The sequence below is a fragment of the Stegodyphus dumicola genome, chromosome 5, assembly GCF_044657685.1.
Source record: "Stegodyphus dumicola isolate Sdum_Otavi_A_Nest chromosome 5, ASM4465768v1".
Taxonomy (NCBI): domain Eukaryota; kingdom Metazoa; phylum Arthropoda; class Arachnida; order Araneae; family Eresidae; genus Stegodyphus; species Stegodyphus dumicola.
Window position 1 is genome coordinate 166,824,951 of NC_140772.1, and position 18,209 is coordinate 166,843,159.

The following is an 18,209-nucleotide window of genomic DNA, read 5'->3' on the forward strand; positions in this document are numbered from 1 at the left end:
TATACATTGTATTTCTTTTACAAATACAGATTATTTCATTTGAAAGATTCAATCATGAAAAGCTTGATTACAATCATGATGTAAAGCTACATTACCTACTTTGCATCTATAAACAGTCTGGCTATGGTACTCTTTACAACAAAGTCTTTTGTTATCAACAGGCTTTATGATAAAATGTCTACCATCTCAATGCAATTGTTTTTGAATGCTGAATTTACTAAGTCTTCCTGTTGCTGATCTATTTCTGGCTGATTCTACACTCTCAATAGGAGTTTGCAAAAGGAATAATGCATTCTCGCGTCTGAAATCTAAAAGAGACTTTATATTTCCAGTAGTAAAAAGTGCTGATATTTAGTAAGTTTAGATACGGTCTCACCTCGTATAATTTATCAGTATTGTCAAATGCAAATTCTGCTTCATATTCCTGTACTGCAAACGTGATAACGATTCTCGTACAACAGGAACAGAAATGTCCTTATCAAAAGACCAATACTTTTCTTGAGGTAAAGAATGATATCTTGTAAGCAATAATATTCCAATAAATCTTCTCATATAGGCTTCAGATGCAATAAATTCTGGGATTTTTTTTTTTTTTTTCTGAGCGTATATGTTTGTCTGTTCAACAAGAAGATAGTAAATGTCTAAACAAAAAAGAAAATCAAACATCTGTGCACTAGTTTTACCTTGTGTTTTGTCTTTTATTTCTCTTCTATTTCTTTCTTCATGTTTTTTCTGAGACATAACTAGCAGTCCCTTTTTTATCCACTTCAAGATTTCAATCTTCTGCTTTTTAAACTTTTTAGTATGACTATAACTGCTTTTAGAAAGCTGAAACTTACTTCTTACGTGAATTTCAACGTCTTCAGCAGTATCATTTGGTAAAATATCATTATCATTATTTAAAACATTGCCATTCCTTTCTTCTTCATCACTAGCCTCTGCAATTTCTGTGGGAACAACAACAATATCAGTTTCATTCTGGTCATTATTAACATTATCATCGTCTGTTTCTTCATCAAAAAATCTTTGAAGGGCTTCTTCTAATGTAAGATACCACGTTCTACGCATTTTTAAACAACCAGAACTTGAACCAGAACATCGAAAGGAATGAATGAAAAAGGAGATTGACTACCCATTTCATGCTGACGTTGCGTTGACGCAACACCTGTTTTCTCTTGCTTCCCAACACAAATATAAACATCTGACTGATGTAATGTTCTGATAAACGGTGACCTTGACTAAAAATAGATCACTCATAATGACGGCGATTCTGTCGTTAAATATTTTCAGCAAAAATACCCGGTCGAAAATTTTCCTTAAATTTTGCTTAAAGTATGAGATTAATTATTATAAACAAAATGATTGCTGAAGGCAAATATATTTTTACAGAAATGATCTTCATAACATTCTCTACACAAAATCATCTGCTAGTATAAAATATCTTAGGTAGTTATATTTATATACGCATTTATTTAGACCGTTGCGTCAACGCAACACCAGCGGCTAATGGGTTAATAATAAGTATGTGACTGTTAAGCAAAAAATAAATGTATTATACAGTCAAGTCTTTAATCCGGACATCCATAATCCGGATCTCAAAGCTACAAACTTTCTGCACATGCGTTGGCGCATGAGCATAATACCTTTATGCATGTGCATATGCGTTTATGCTTGCCCATAATACAGTTACAGACAGTATAAGCTAAGCTAAAATTATCTAATTACAGTCAAAAGTCTTTAATCAGGACTCGTCGGGACTTCGGCGATTCCGAATTTTCGAATTTTCCGGATTATAGATCATCAGTTTAAATCTGGTAAGATGGCATGCAGAAATTATAAAATTAAAAATATGAAACCATAATTTATGAAATGAAGAGCAATTATGATCTAAAGGGTATCAAAATTTACAAAAAAAAGGCTTAATATTTATTTGTTTACTTTATTAAACATTTCTTTCAACGTGCACATGCGTAAAGCATACATTACGCATAGACGAAATTAGAAAATTGCAACCAGAAAACTATTTGATGTGTACTCGTGATATTTATAATGATGAGGAATTTGATTTAAATCATATCAAAAACGGAATACATCGAGATGAAATACTACATTTAGTAAGGAATTATAAGCCGAATAAAATAAAAACATCTGCCTTGAAGATAAGGATAGTACTGACAGATCAACTTCCAGTTCATTGCGCGCCGCGACGTCCCCCCCCCTCCCGCAGAGCAGCGTGAAATTGATAAACAGATTTCAGAATGGTTAGAGAAACAAAGGATATGCCTTTATCCATTTTTTGCAGCAATTCCACTTTTTGTTTGATGGACATCGAAACATACTTTCGCTTTGTAGATCCTTTGCATATTAGTAAATATATATTGGAAATTCTATTTGACATAATCGAAAGTTTAAGCTTACTTTTATAAAATTGCTCTAACAGTCTGCAAAAAATAATAAGCCGGATCCAATTCGAAGATTAAGGAACAACGCAATCTGCAACATTAACTGAAATAGATAATTAGGTAATTTTAGCTTAGCTTATATCGTCCATTATACATTAAACGCTCATGCGTAAACGTATTATGTACATGCACGAACGCATTATGCATTGACGCATGCGCAGAAAGTTTGTAGCTTTGAGGTCCGGATTATAGATCATTCCGGATATTGGGTGTCCGGATTAATGACTTTTGACTGTATTTCAGTTAGTGTTGCAGATTGCGCTGTTCCTTAATCTTCTAATTGGATCCGGCTTATTATTTTTTGCAGACTGTTAGAGCAATTTTATAAAAATAAGTTTGAACTTCCGATTATGTCAAAAAGAATTTCCGATTCTGGAGCTGCCAAAAGATCTACAAAACGAAAACTTGTTTCGATATCGATCAAACAAAAAGTGAATTGCTGCAAAAAATGTATAAAGGCATATCCTTTGTTTCTCTAACCATTCTGAAATCTGTTTATCGGTTTCACGCTGCTCTGCGGGGGGGGGGACGTCGGGCTGCGCAATGAACTGGAAGTTGATCTGTCAGCACTTCCTCATCTTCAGGGCAGATGTTTTTATTTTATTTGGCTTATAATATCACGAATACACATCAAATAGTTTTCTGGTTGCAATTTTCTAATTTCGACTATGCGTGATGTATGCTTTACGCATGCGCAGGTTGAAAGAAATGTTTAATAAAGTAAACAAATAAATATTAAGCTTTTTTTTTGTAAATTTTGATATCCTTTAGATCATAATTGCTCTTTATTTCATAAATTACCGTTTTATATTTTTAATTTTATAACTTCTGCATGCCATCTTACCAGATTTAAACTGATGATCTATAATCCGGAATCGCTGAAGTCCTGACGAGTCCGGATTAAAGACTTTTGACTGTATATTTAAGGAATTGAAAAATAAGACAAAAGCATTCCTATGAACTCATTTTGCTAACGCACTGATTAAGTTGCACACTATTTGAATTTAAGTATCAATAAAAGTTTCTATATGTTTCTTGTTAATGGATTTTTATTATTTTGATGAATTTCTCCACCTTTAATTAAGTGGATTTCAAATTGATCTTATGGCAAATCGTAGGATCTTCATTACCTTCTTCTACATTATTTATTTATTTTTTTTTACTTAAGGCAGAACAACAACTTTGCCAGCATCCATATCTTGTATCACAGCAAAAACATCTCCTAGGGTTAAAAGTTTTGACAAATTTCAGATTTAGACTAAAATTTTTTAAAAAGTAGTGTATAATTTTTTCGTAAAGTTTAATAACGTAATGTAAAATACATGAACATGTAAGTAAATATTATGGAATTAAATCTGTGCATTTTAAAAAAATAACATTTTTTTACTGTATATATTGAAACATTGTTATGTTTATTTGTCATTCATTCATTAAACTTAAAATACCATTTGATGGTGAATTGAACAAACAAGTGAAGGTGTGTTATATAAGAGGACATGATATGTTTCACATACTCTCTTGTTTTTCGCTTTCCTCTTTTCAGCTGAAGGTGCATGAGTGCATCACATTGAATTGTATAAAAAACAAAGCTGAACATTAGTTAAGAAAAATGTTACTATTAAGTTATTTTTTAAAAAAAGAAGCTTGCATAAAGATAATAAAAATGGTAATGCTTTTTGTTTTATATTTAGAGTTTACATATAGAAACTTCAGAATTTATAATGAGATGTTTATATTTTAAAAAAAAATAAAGAAGAAGAAAATATAGCTACAAAATATTTCACTTTAAATTTTTCCCCAATGCAGCTTTTTCCAGTAATGACTTAATATAGTAACTTGATGTAATTTTGTTATGAAAGTATCCTACTATGTTAATTAGAAGTTTGGATCTGCGTGCAATAGTTTTATGTTGTAAACTTGGAATGCTTGGAAAATAACGGAAGGTGCACATTAAATTTTATCAATTGAATGGCATATTGAAATAATTAATGATATAAGTAGAACTCTTGCTATTGATTGTGATAGATATGTTCAGACAACACTTTACTTCTTAAATCTTCAGTGGACACCTGAAAGCACTTACTTTTGAGAGAGGTCTCAAGATGCATATCCTTGAGTACTTGGAGTTGTCTCTTGAGGACCTTTGCAAGTCTCCTAAGCTTGTTTTCGATTTTCTGAAAGTGAATGGACTCGTGGACCGTGGACCTCCTCTAGTATATTCCTAGACATGGAGATTAGTAACAACAACAACAAAAACCATTTTGAATCTTTTGACTTATCTTAAAAATGGTTTTGAAATTAGTATTGATTAATAATAAGTCTTAAGACTGCTTTTTTGTGTTAAAAGTTTAAATTGCGAAGAAGTAGGCATTTATCTCTGACACATTAAAGCTACTGTGAAATGAGATTTAGAAAAGTTTAATTTTTTAAAACTTTTTTTTTTCTTTTGCAATATTTTATCTGGATTTAATAATATAATCAACTTCTTTCAATCAGAAGGTGTTAGTAAATCTGTTGTGATTAATTTAATTCCATAAACTTACTCCTTTTTTTTTATTGTAGAAATGGCTTAATGACTAAAAGATTTATGTTAATTTTCTATTTGTTAAATATGTTGGACTTTGTAAATTGTGTAATTATTAAAAAATATATATATTTATTTATTTATTTTTACCGCTTTCTTTTGCAGGTTCTCGTAAAGTAATTGTCACAATTAATGGAGCATTGGAGGAATAAAAAAGAGTTACTTTTATAATATAAATTTTTTCCAAAGCAAATTATCCTGTATTTCCCAGGTATTGTTGTTTCTTGTCGATATGTTTTGTTAAGTATTTCTTGGATGTTTGCTGCTTTTTGAGATCTTGAGCATGTGTATACTCAAGGTATGTACTTTGTTAAGAAATGTATATAGCGAAGTCATTTAAGTGCAAAATTTTTCGTGGTTTTTAGTACGAGTAATTTGCATTTTGTACTTACTGGCCATAATTAAACTTAGAAGATTTATGCTCATGTATTCCTATTTCCTGTGCATATTTCAAAATGTTCAGGAAATGCTTGTTTTGACCCATATTGGCTACAATGTATCATGTGAAACCTAAGCAATATTGTTTTATAGTGCCAAAGAAATACTCTGGTGTGTGTGTGGTAACTGTTGATTAGTAAAAGTTAAGTCTTTCGAACATGAGTATTAATGATTTTATATTACATATATATAAATTTGCAGAGATATATTAAAATATATTTAAAATCTTTTTGGATTTTGCAATCAGATCTGGTAGCTACTGGCCAAAAACTAGTTTCACCCAAAGAGAATTATTCTAATGCTGATTTTAGTATTTCTAAGCTTTAAAGTAATTACATAATTATATAGCTCTAAAGTAATAAGCCATTGTAAAATAAAATTAAAATCATGCTTCTAAATTATTACTAAAGAATTTTGCATATTATTAATTCTTTTTTTCTGGAGAACAGATAATGCATATCTTCTTAAAAAGTCATGAAATTAAGAATTTTGCCCATAACTAGGAAAAAATTCTAAAAAGTATGTGCCTTATTAGTTGTGAAAAACCATTTAGATTCTGAAGTACAGTCAAAAGTCGTTAATTCGGACACCCATAATTCGGAATGATCTATAATCCGGACATCAAAACTAAAAACTTTCTGCGCATGCGCCGCGTTGACACATGTGCAGAGGCATTCACGCGTGCGCTTAAGACCTTTTTTACTGCGCATATGAGTGTGCGCAAGAGCAGAATATGTTTTCGCATGCGCATTTTATATATAATGGACGTATAAGCTAAAATTATCTAATTATCTATTTCAGTTAATGTTGATGATTGCGTTGTTCCTTAATTTTCGAATTGTATCCGGCTTATTATTTTTTTGCAGACTGTAAGAGCAATTTTATAAAAGTAAGCTTAAACTTTCGATTATATCAAATAGAATTTCCGATATATATTTGTTAATATGTAAAGGATCTAAAGCGAAAGTATGTTTTGAAATCCGAAATCTGTTTATCAATTTCATGCTGCTCGGGGGTGGGCGTGTAATGAATTGGAAGTTGATTTGTCAGCACTATCCTTATCTTCAGCACAGATGTTTTTATTTTATTTGGCTTATAATTCCTTACCAAATGTAGTATTTCATCTCGATATGCTCCGTCTTTGATATGATTTAAAACAAGTTCCTCGTCATTATAATTCGCTTCTGATAGCGAAGAAAAGTGACAGAGGTTATTGAAAACAAAAAAATTTTGATTGACAAATTAGTCGGTGTTCTTGACACAGCAATTATAGGACTTGAACAGCGGAACTTTGTAACTGAACAAGAAATTATGTCTGTTTAATAGAATTAAAGAGAAAGTATTATCACATGAAACGAAGCAAAACTTAAACAACTTACATTGAAAGAAATGTTTAGTAAAGTAAACAAATAAATATTAAGCTTTTTCTTTTTGCAAATTTTGATACCCTTTAGATCATAATTGTTCTTTATTTCATAAATTACGGTTTCATATTTTTAATTTTAGAATTTCTGCATGCCATCTTACGAGATTTAAACTGATGATCTATAATCCGGAAAAATTGATAATCCGGAATCGCCGAAGTCCCGACGAGTCCGGATTAACAACTTTTGACTGTATATAAATAACATCACTTCATCCTTTTAAATTTTATTTTTTATTTTTTCGTCTAGATTTTTATTAATTTCAGAATATTTTTTGTTTGTATGAACAGAAATCTGTTTTTAGAGAAAATTAATTATATATCCCTGAATATATTTAATTCTTAATTATGTAGAAGATTTAAAAATTATTGAACTGTCCAGGATTATTATTGTCATTTTCTAAAATTTTCAAAATATGGGCCAGAATTAAGTTTCCATTTTTAAATAAATGTCTCTTATTGACATTTGAAAGGTGCAGTAAAATTCAAAAATATATGTTATGCATTAAAGTGTGTAAAATGCATAAATTTATAATTATTTACTGTGAGAATAATTATGTACTTAATACAGTGTTGGCAAATATCTGTGTAAAGATTTTGTATGTAAAATTGTCACTGTTATAGTTATAGCAATTATAAATCTTATCATCCACTTCTCTTCCATTGTGTAAAAATTTGTAAATATTGTATATTTATCTTTAAACCTAATGCTATTTTTGTAAAGTTAAACTCCATGTATATATCTGATATTTCCATTTGTTATTATTTGAGAGGGGAAGGTTTAGATGCAGTATTAGTAAAATATCATTAGCATGCATTTCACTTGACAACATAAAATATTCATCAATATAAGAGCATGTTACATTTAAAGGCAGTTTTAAAAAATGTGATAAAAGCATTTGTATCAAACATTTGTTATAAATTGATGTTGCATTCACTTTATCAGAACAGAGACTAATATTTTGTTGCATGATTAGAACAGTAATGTCACTTTATGGGATTGAATATTGTAGGTATATTATTTCATTGCTTCTTTAGAAACTTAAATTTCAGAATTAAAAAGATATTAAAACTTTCTGTTTAACTGCACCTTTGTCTCTTTTTGTGAAACTACCATATTTCAGAAACATAGAGCAATTTTTAGGTTCTGAAATAGGTGGAATCACCATTTGCTGCTTGTAATACAATACATTTCAATCACATAAAGGTTAGTGAAATTATTAGAGAAAGTAGAAAGTAATTCAAAACAATTGTCAAAGACTTCTGGAATAAATCATTCAAGTTTTTCAAATTTGTAATAAAAAGCATAATTATAGCATTTACAATTGAATAGAAATGCTTACTACTAACTGTAAGAAGTGGGGAGGAGATAAAATTCTATTTATTCAATTCTCGTATTGATCAGAAAATTAAAAATATTACATTAATGTATAGAGTTTTGTATAGAGAGAGTGTTCTGAACCTTTTTTGCTCCATGTACCCTTTTCATGATTGCTTAGAACATTTTCCCTCTTTCTGAAACTTGAAAAATGCATATGCATTTAATTTAGATTTAGATAATTTTTAAAAACACAACAGGAAGTAGGTGAAGTCAGGCTGGCTGCAGTCCCCCCCTTAAACTATGAAATTCCTTCCTGAGGTGAATTCTCCTTTGGTTAAGAATCCCTGGTATAGAGTTTGGGAAAATTTGTTAAAAAGGAACTGTGTTTTTACAGTCCACTTAAATAATTTTTGACAGGTATAGATATTAATATTAAACTTTAATTTGAAATGTTGCAACATAACAAGGTTTTCTTAAATGAAAGGCTGCACTCTGAAAGCATTATTTTGAATATCCTGGACTGAAAATTTTATAAATGGAAATGCAGTGTGAAATTTTAATTTACATATCAACTATATTATTGGCACATATTATTATTATTAATATTAGAAAATTTGTAGGCTTATTAAGAAGTGTTTCCTAGAGGAAGAAGTTTTGAAAAACAACTAAAGTAAAATATTTTAATGCAATTTTGATAAATAATTTTTTATCTCGCTTAACCCTACATTTTATGTAGCAATAAGAAGTAAAACGAATTATATGGATTCCAGTTATCTGAAACTTCATTTAACTGGCCTATTTATTTAAATTAAGCCAAATATATAATAAATAACATTTTTCATGAAAATTATAAAGTTCTTAATTTTTCCCTTTCTTAATGCTGTGAAGTGAATTTCCTGTTTCTACATAGGAGGTTTGTATTAGTTTCCTCTTAAAATGTTTTGTTTTGATTTATCTATTGATAATGATTTTTAAATTATTAAATCAATTATAAAGCAAACTGTGAAGCAGCACAAGATAGTAAATGCTGTGTAATGCCAGTAATGCACGAGTGGATATAAAATATGATACATTTAGTGTCAATGAGAATTTTTTTGAAGGATGTTTTTTTAAATTTTTATTAGGAATTTTGAAAAATTATTTATATGTTATACCAGTTATCTACCTTTCTGAAGGAGAACCATTGTAATAGTGAGTTCAGATTGGTTTTAACTATAGTTTCTGTGGTCACAAAGCAGCTTGTAATTTACCTTAATTCACTCAATTATTTTAGCTTTTATTTTCGGAACTGTTCTGATATTTTATTCTAATTTGCATCTTCAATTTCATAAATGGAAAGCTTCTATGAAATATCAATTTAACTACCGTATTTGATGGCATATAAGACGCACTTTTTTTCCTAAATTTGGTCTCAAAAAAGTTACCTGCGTCTTATACGTGAAGGACACAGTCTTATACGCGAAGGTATTCAATATTCATGAATTATGCATTCAATAATTGTTTATTTAGCTTTTATGAAACGTGAAGACTAAAAGAAACCACGCTATTGAAACTTTCCTTGTGTGTGGCCGTCTAAATAAGGGTGCGTCTTATATGCTGTCAAATACGGTATTTTACTTTACAAATTTGTATTACTGTTTTAAATGTAACACTTAGTGCCAAAAATTTCCCTTTGGAAAAACAGATCAAGCCACATTAAAAGAATGGATTAGCAATAATTTATTAATGTTGTGTTGCAATTACGTAATGGAAGGAGCAGAATGAAATTAATTTTATTATTGAATAAAATTGAATTTCTATTACATTATACTTACTAATGTAATTTTCCATTGTAGTGTTCAAAATTATTGTTAAGACTAATATTTATGAGCTGTTCTTCTTTCATACCACAGAGAAATCTCTCTGACATTCTCAGACTTAAGTTTTTAGTGAAGTATAAATTACTGTCACAAATTTACAAAGTCAGAAAGAATATTGATGTGTAATTTTTCTGAGAAGAAATTAGCATGAATATAAATATACCTGATAGATTCCTAACTCAAGTATAATATCTGTATTGTGAATGCAGCTCTGCTTAAATTATAATTTAAAGTAAATGAATTTATTGATTTAAAAGTTTATTTGCTTAAATGTCTGATATTGGGAAATATTCTGTATTTAGAAAATAGCAAATTGTTTCAATTTTAACCTTCTTATTCTGAAGCAGACTGTGTGAATGAAACAAGTAGATCCATTTTTATTTTTTATTAAAATTATGTAATATGTATATATTAGAATATTTGTATTTTATTTTAAATGTTTATTTTAAAATTTGAATAGATTCAAACTAGAATAGATCTGAAACGGAATAAATTTTTACTGTAATAGATTTGTGCTGTTTATATTTCATATAACAATAACTGTAAATAAATCATGTAACCACTAAAAAAAATAAAAATAAAAAATAAAAAAAAAAAAAAAAGGTTTCATTTAAAAGGGGAAAAAGGGATGTTGTGATAATGTGTTGGCAAAAAGGATTCTAATATATGTAAAAAATTTTTGTCTAGTACTGTATTATTGTATTTCTAATAATATTTTTTCTTTTTTTATATCTATATGATTATTCCCCTTTGTAAGAATTTATAATTATTAGATTTTTTGAGGGGAATGCCAAATTGTATTCATTGAATTTTTTTTTTCTTATGTAAATGTGTTTTGATAAAAATATGACAAAAAAAAACAGTTACTTTTGAAATGGTTATGCATTAAATTTAGTGATTGAGTCAGGTAACAGTAATAAGGAATATATCTGAGTGCTAAAAAGATAAAACTGATTTTGTACAATGATAATTTTTATTTTGAGTAATCAATAAAAAGTTACTGACACTTGTAACTATTGGCTTTTTTGTATTGTTTCACTATGCTGCAATTATAAATATATGCATATGAAGGAATAATGGAAAAAATCTAAAATTTGGTTTGAAATTGTGGTTAATTTAGCATATTAAGTGTTTCATGCTATACTAAAATAATTAAGAACTCAAATGAAGTTTCTTTTCTAGAGGGGTTATTTTTAAATAAGTAATATATTTGAATAGGTTAAAAATTTTTGGAAATTTTTGTTACTTCTGGATATTTTTGCATTTTGTAATATAATAAATAAATGGATATGTAATGTAATACATCCAATAATAAATGTAAAAAATATATATATATTTTAAAATTAGAGTATCACATGAATAAAACTGTTTTGCTTTTATTACAAAAGGGAAAAGTATGTAGTCCCCCCCCTGGATTTTGTTTGCACAAAAATAGTCTATACTCAAGCTACATAGTCTGTACTCCTTTTTGTTCCATAGTTAGGTTATTGCTATTATATAAAATTGCTTCACATATAACACTATCTTCATTTTAAGGTGTTTTATGATGGGCAGTGAAGATAGCTAGTAAATTGCCTTATATGTATGTATTGAAGATGTTTATGGCAAATCAGAGTAGTTTAAATGTATTACTTTCAAGTAAATTTAATTAAATATGTTCTGCTTTAAAACTTAATGATAGCACGTTTAAGTTTGGACAGTACTTTTCGGATAACAGGGCACCACTTTTGGATAACAGAGTGTCAAATGTAAATGTTGGCAGGCAAAATTACAGATAATCGATATAATATAATTAAAAAAATTACAAGAATTCACAAATGAAGATATATGCTAATATTGGAATCTTAACAATCTGTTGTTGTACAGTGATTCTTTCTAAGTTGCCTTTGACAAACTTCTCAGCGTGATCTCTTGATACAAGGAGTAAATAAACTGAATAATGATTAGAAAAGCAACGAGCATGTGCACTGGGAACTTTTTTTACATGATCTTTTCTTGCAAGGTCATTTGGATGTTTCAATAGTAAATAAACTACAATTTAATTTTCCAGCTTTTCTGAATAAAATGTTTCAGTGGTTGTAATATCTTTATGATGGAAGACTTTAATCGTGACTCTGTCAGTTGGCAGCTGCCGAATACTATAATCTATAACTTTTTTTAAAGTACTTACATAAAAACAAAAAAAGAAAATTTTGGAAGGAAAAATTACTGGAACATTGTTTAGTCTTCTTGGTTATTCACAATATCATTATTGCATAGTTACTTCTAAGTGAAATAACAACTTACTACATTTGATACTTTGGTATACAATTAGGATTTGCACCCAGTTAACCCAAAATTGCCAGAATTTCTTAATATATCTTTTCAGTATTAAGCAATATATGTACATTGGACTACATATGTAAAAACATTTAAGAGTACATTGGGCTGCATAAAAAATATTGTCTTATATTGCTGCCAGTGGGCATTAAAGCATTAAAATCTCACAAACTTGAGCATCGTCATTTAGGAAAGGTCACAATTTTAAATTACTCATAGTATTTATATTGTTGAAGTTATCAAAGTTCCTGAAAAATGATATAATGAGCTGGAAAAGTTTTTTAAAACATATATTGCTCACTTTTTACTTCTCAAGTGTTCAAATTAAAGAACGTGTTAAATGAATTACTTGTTCAACATATCCTTTCTTTTTTTGGGGGGAAGGGGACACATGTATTTTTACATGATATTTAGTATAAATTTGTATACTGTATATTCCTTTATGGTATACTTATGTGCACTGTATGTTTCATTGTTGAGAAAGGTAAATAAATTAAATATATGCAGATTTCACTGCTAGTTTTTTAAAAACAAATATAAAGCTTTTAAAATTAGAGTAAAGTTATTTTTGTAGGGTATAATCTCCAAGATGCTGGTAAAAAATATTTGAAGATTTTTGTAAAGTGCAGTCTCAGATCATTGCAACGACATTTTTTTCTTATGCCTCATCCCTAAATATATAAATTTATATGATGAAAGTCACATTTTCACTCTTGCTATTTAATACTGAATCCTTTATGGCAGTATACATTTGGAAGAAGTATTTTATATTTTCATTTATACATATATTTTTACTTACACACAATTTCTACCTTACTTTTTATGTAAAATAATATTTTAAAAAAAGAATTAAATAATTGTTGAAATACCAATGGAAATAGAATGAGACTTTTGACCTTTGTGCTTAAATACTGTAAATGCAAAATGAAAATTTTAACATGAATATAATTTGAAAGCAATAAAAATTATGTTACTTTTATACATGTTTGTCATTTGTTTAAGTTTTTTTATTCATTTTATAGCTTGCTAGTTTTATACATAAATAAAAAAAATTAAAGTTTTTTTTTTGGGGGGGGGGTCTGTTTGTGCATATGTATTTGGGGAAAGGGTATTTCAAGTTGATAATTATGTAAAACAGTTTATTTAAGCAAATAATGAAAGTTCTACTGGAAGTATTAGAAGTGCTTTAATTGTGTTTTATGAAAGAATTATTTCAAGACAAAATAGTAAATTATGCAAGTCTCAGCTAATTTATTCTTTTGTAACTTTTAAAAGATAAAAAATAACTTTTAAAAAGTTCCCTATATTATTCAAGGGCTCATGAGTGGGGGTAAAATTGGTTATAAGTGATATATTTGTCTAATTTCAAATGACTATTTTTGAAGTTTGCAAAAATAGAGTGATTAGGGATACATTAAGTAAAATAAAAATTGTCTTGTATGTTTTAAGTTTAAAAACACAGAGTAATTAGTGATACCTATCTATTGAATAATGAGGAATCTATTTGTATGTATGTTCAAAATATATGCATATGTATATTATTATTAATTAACAAGCTGATTTAAAAACAATAAACACAGATTCATTTCATTTGTTATTGATTACTAACTGGTCGCTTGAGATTACATTAAAACATTATATAAAATTTTCTTTTTTATTACAATTACTTTAAGTAGCTGGCCACAAAAGTGGCTAATTAAACATAAAAACAAACTTAAGTGTTGCCTTTCTGTTTAGAAGTGATGTGGTTGCTTCATAGTTATATAAGCAATGTCATGATATTATTTGAATTTATTCCTTAAATTGCTTCAGTTTATTTTTTATTACTAACTGTACAATAACGATGAAATTTTAAAGCATATTAAAGGTTTAAGAAATGGGTGTGCATAATCGAATGCTTTGTCAAATATATAAATTCGCTTAAAAATCATTTTATTATTACTGGGGAACTGGTGATAAAGTACATTTAAAAAAAAAGCGTAATGAGATGATTTTGAACATAGTTTGATGCTGCTGTGTGACAAGAAAATCATGTTGAGCTGTTGTCAAGTAAAAGGCAAAATTTAATTTTCTTTTGTTCGATATACAATTAATTATTTTTTATTTGTAAACTATAAAAATTTAGCAATTTGAAGTCAGTTGAGTCATTCTGAATAGCCTTAAATGCATTTATGCTTGAATAAGACTGTTCTAAGATGACTCAATGTAGCAGAGCATTATGTTTGAATTCATGAACAAAACAACTTTATCACTGTTTAGTTTTTTTACATACATTCTTTTTAAAAGTGTATATCTCTTTCTGTCTTATTTAATTTCTCAATAATTCAAAGAAGCCATTTATTGGAATATGTTTTCATTCTCTAATTATATTTTTAAAATGCATTTATTTTTTTTTTCTTAATGTAATATTTCATTTTATGGAACAAAGTAAATCTGGTGCATAAAAATTAATCTGTTGATTAACAAGCGAAAACTTGACGTTAATTACACTGCATAAAGGTGCAAAAAAATTTGTTAACTGATTGAGCTTTTTTGATCCTGATGGAATGAATTCATTTCATAAAGGAAGTTTTTTTTTTTTTTTTTTTTTTTTTTTTTTTTACTTGGAAGTTATTATTGTCTTTCTGTTCAGGCACACATTCCCTGTAAAACGCTTGCCTGCCATTAAAATACATTTAGAAAAAAACACTTAAGTTCCTCTGTTTGAGATCAATTTTCTTTTCTCAAGCATTTACTTTTACCGTAGCTGATAGTTTGGGTCTGAGTTATAAGTATAAACTCTTAACTTTCAATATCAATATTTCTTTGAAAATATAGGGTCATTGCCTGTTATTTCAATCAAATCTTACTGCTTTTCATTTTTCAATCTTTGAATCGTACCGGAAATGCTGGTAGTTATATGCACGTATGGTTTGTATAACTTCTTTCAATAAGGAGATGGTATGTTAAAGGAGAAAAAAAGGCGTTGAGACATGATAGTAATCATAGCTATTATTATTTGATAGGTCTACTGAGATTTGCTTTTTAAAAATCAGTCCAAAAGCATTGTAGGTGGCTTTTTCATGCATATATTCATCTTTGATAAATAATTTCAGTTCATTAGCTAAGAGAAATTTGAATTACTAAAGAAGTTAAGGATTTTATCCAGGGAAAAGAAAATAGCTATGCAATAGTTTGAAGTTAGTAATTTTTGATACTGACTGTACTCTAGAAATGAAATTTAAATGAATTTATTAGTAATGAAATTTAAAGGGTGCAGAATAGAACATTTCTTGATTTAAAATTATTAGCCTATTTATTGTCACAAATGATGGCTAGTTCATTAATTTTGTGTAGCGTATAAGCTAATTTTCTTAGAAGGGATAACTTTGGGAAGTATTTCTGTAGTAATCTGGTTTATATTCACATTACATCACAAAGAAAATTATATGCAGTTTTCTTTGTATGTGAGCATTCAGTAACCGGGAAGTGAGTTGAAGTTGTATGCTGGATAATCTTGACCACTTATGTATATATCAACAATGAGATAGTGCTTGCTTTTTTTTTTTTTTTTTTTTTCAGAAATTTAGAATGGCATGTTAGTTTTACAGGTATGAAGTATTTTTTCAAGGACTGAAAAAATCTTTTTAAATCCATGGAGCCTTTTCATTTTAAATCGGTGAAAATCTGAGATTAATTTTTTTTTTCAACTTTTAAGTTAGTACCTCTAGTTTATCAATAAAAACTTAGAACTGAATTAAAACTGAGTTAAAACTTATTTTTATTGTTTTTAAATTTTTAATGAGAATTATATACAAAATCTTTATGAAATCTTGATTATGGTATTTTCAGTAGGATTAGCTTAGTTGGCAAGTTTTTTTAATGCATCAGGTCTTGTTCACTAATTTCTTTTAGCTATTGATTTATAAAATCTTAAGTCTCAATTTGATATTGTTTCTGTGATCACTTTTCATTGCAGCTTTTTTTTTTTTTTTTAATCTAGTCATTAGGATTATTCTGTTGTTTAATTGTCAAATTTCACTCCGTAATTTGACTATCCTTTTTAATTAGTCCTTAGGCACAATAGTCAGAATAATGTTCACATTCTCACTGTAGTGAACTGTTAAGAGATTGCTAACATAATCTGCATGCAAACTGATATTAGGTACTTTCATTCTGATAGCTTATGCATTCTTTAACATATTCCGGAAAATGCCAGTAATATTAAACTGCACTTGCAAAGTGAATTTTCAGCACTGACAATTTATGAGACTGCATTGTGGTATAGGTAAGAATTAATTAATGTTGCTTTTAACAGGGAACTGGGTCAAGCTTTTTATTAACTGAGTTAAGATTTTCTGAGTTGTAAAAGGCACCTTTTCGGGGTGAAATCTCAAAATCTACAATTTTTAACTATCTAACCATATAATAAGTTGAACCCATGCAAAAATAAGCAATAGATTTCAGATGTTAATACTCCATTATTACTGTCAGTACAATTTTTAATTGCATAGTGCTCAACTGTAATAAATTATTATTACATTCCAACTTCTTTGCAATAGAAAATTTTTCTACAACTGTGTAAATAAATGTTGTTGGCAAATTTTGCCGTAATTCATCACTGCCAAAGATTTTAGATTTACCAGTATTATATGTATACTGAAAATATTTCAGTTGAAGGAATGTGCATATGGATATGCTGTAAATATAATTCTTTAATATATATTTTAAGTAAGAAACATGTTTATATATGTAAATATACATCTTAAGTTCCTTTTTAAAATCTTTTGTGTCAATTGCATTTCAAATGGTATGAATATTTTATAATATTTTCAGTGTGTACTGTGAATTTTACTTGATGTTTTGTAGATTTATGAATTTTGATTTGTGAACTGTGTATTTTCTTTTTTTTTTTAACAGTAGAGAATAAATACAAATATAAGAAAAATGTATAGAATCAAGAGTGGTAAATAAATTATTACTAATGCACTTTTAATCTTATCAAGTAATCTTGTACTTCCTATTATAAACTGTTTCCTGATTTAATAAAAAAATTGCTTTTCCTTTAGAGCTTATGCAGTAGGTATCATTGAGAATTACAGTTTGTGTCATTTATTATTCTTCACCTGTAAAATGTTTAATTTTACGTGCTTGGAAATACTGCACAATTGTAAATGTTACAGTAGCTCGTTGAAATCATAGTTAATAGCGTTGAAATCATAGTTAATAGCGTTGTAAAAACTAAGACTAATTGTGGCTGCAAAATTCTATAGTTTTGCTACACACATTTTGCTCAGTGGCAAGTTTGCCTGTCTCTTGTAACAATACTATGATATATAAATATATTTTTGTGTGTAAATAGCATTTGCATTGTTTTTCTCTAAAATCCCCTTGCAATTTGGCACCTCAATAAAGTATTTAAAACTCTGCCCTGATATGCTTTTTTCATAAATTTTTACATGATCGTGTTGTTCTAAGCAGTTTCTATCAAAGAGTAAAAATTTTAATAATTAGGCTCTATATGTAATTTACATTTTAAAACTGTCAATCAAGAATGCTGAACAGTGTGTAATAGAAATTTTAAGACAATTTAATCAGTTTGTAATTTATTTAAATTCTTTAGTAGTGTCAGAAGTGGGCTTTTCTTGAAAAACTGAGTAGGGAGTAAGTGACATTTGGTGACAAATAGATTATAATTGGTGTTGAAGGACAAAAAAAAGAGTTGTGTTGCTAGAGGACAGGAATGTAAGATGCATTCCATTTTAGTAAGCTTGTGGATGGTGTACTCGTTTACTGTAGTAAAATCACACAAATCAAATTAAAG

At 28.2% G+C, this 18,209-nt stretch overlaps 1 protein-coding gene across 1 annotated transcript in view; it reads left to right on the forward strand.

The window, feature by feature from the left end:
• Nucleotides 1-17,814, forward strand: part of LOC118183489 (uncharacterized) — a 33,238-nt gene extending 15,424 nt beyond the window's left edge. Inside the window, exon 7 of the mRNA XM_035353052.2 lies at nt 5,152-17,814. Within this exon, the coding sequence (XP_035208943.1) occupies nt 5,152-5,198 (47 nt within the window). The 3' untranslated portion in view covers nt 5,199-17,814. The remainder of the gene's footprint in view (nt 1-5,151) is intronic.
• Nucleotides 17,815-18,209: the final 395 nt, after the last annotated feature.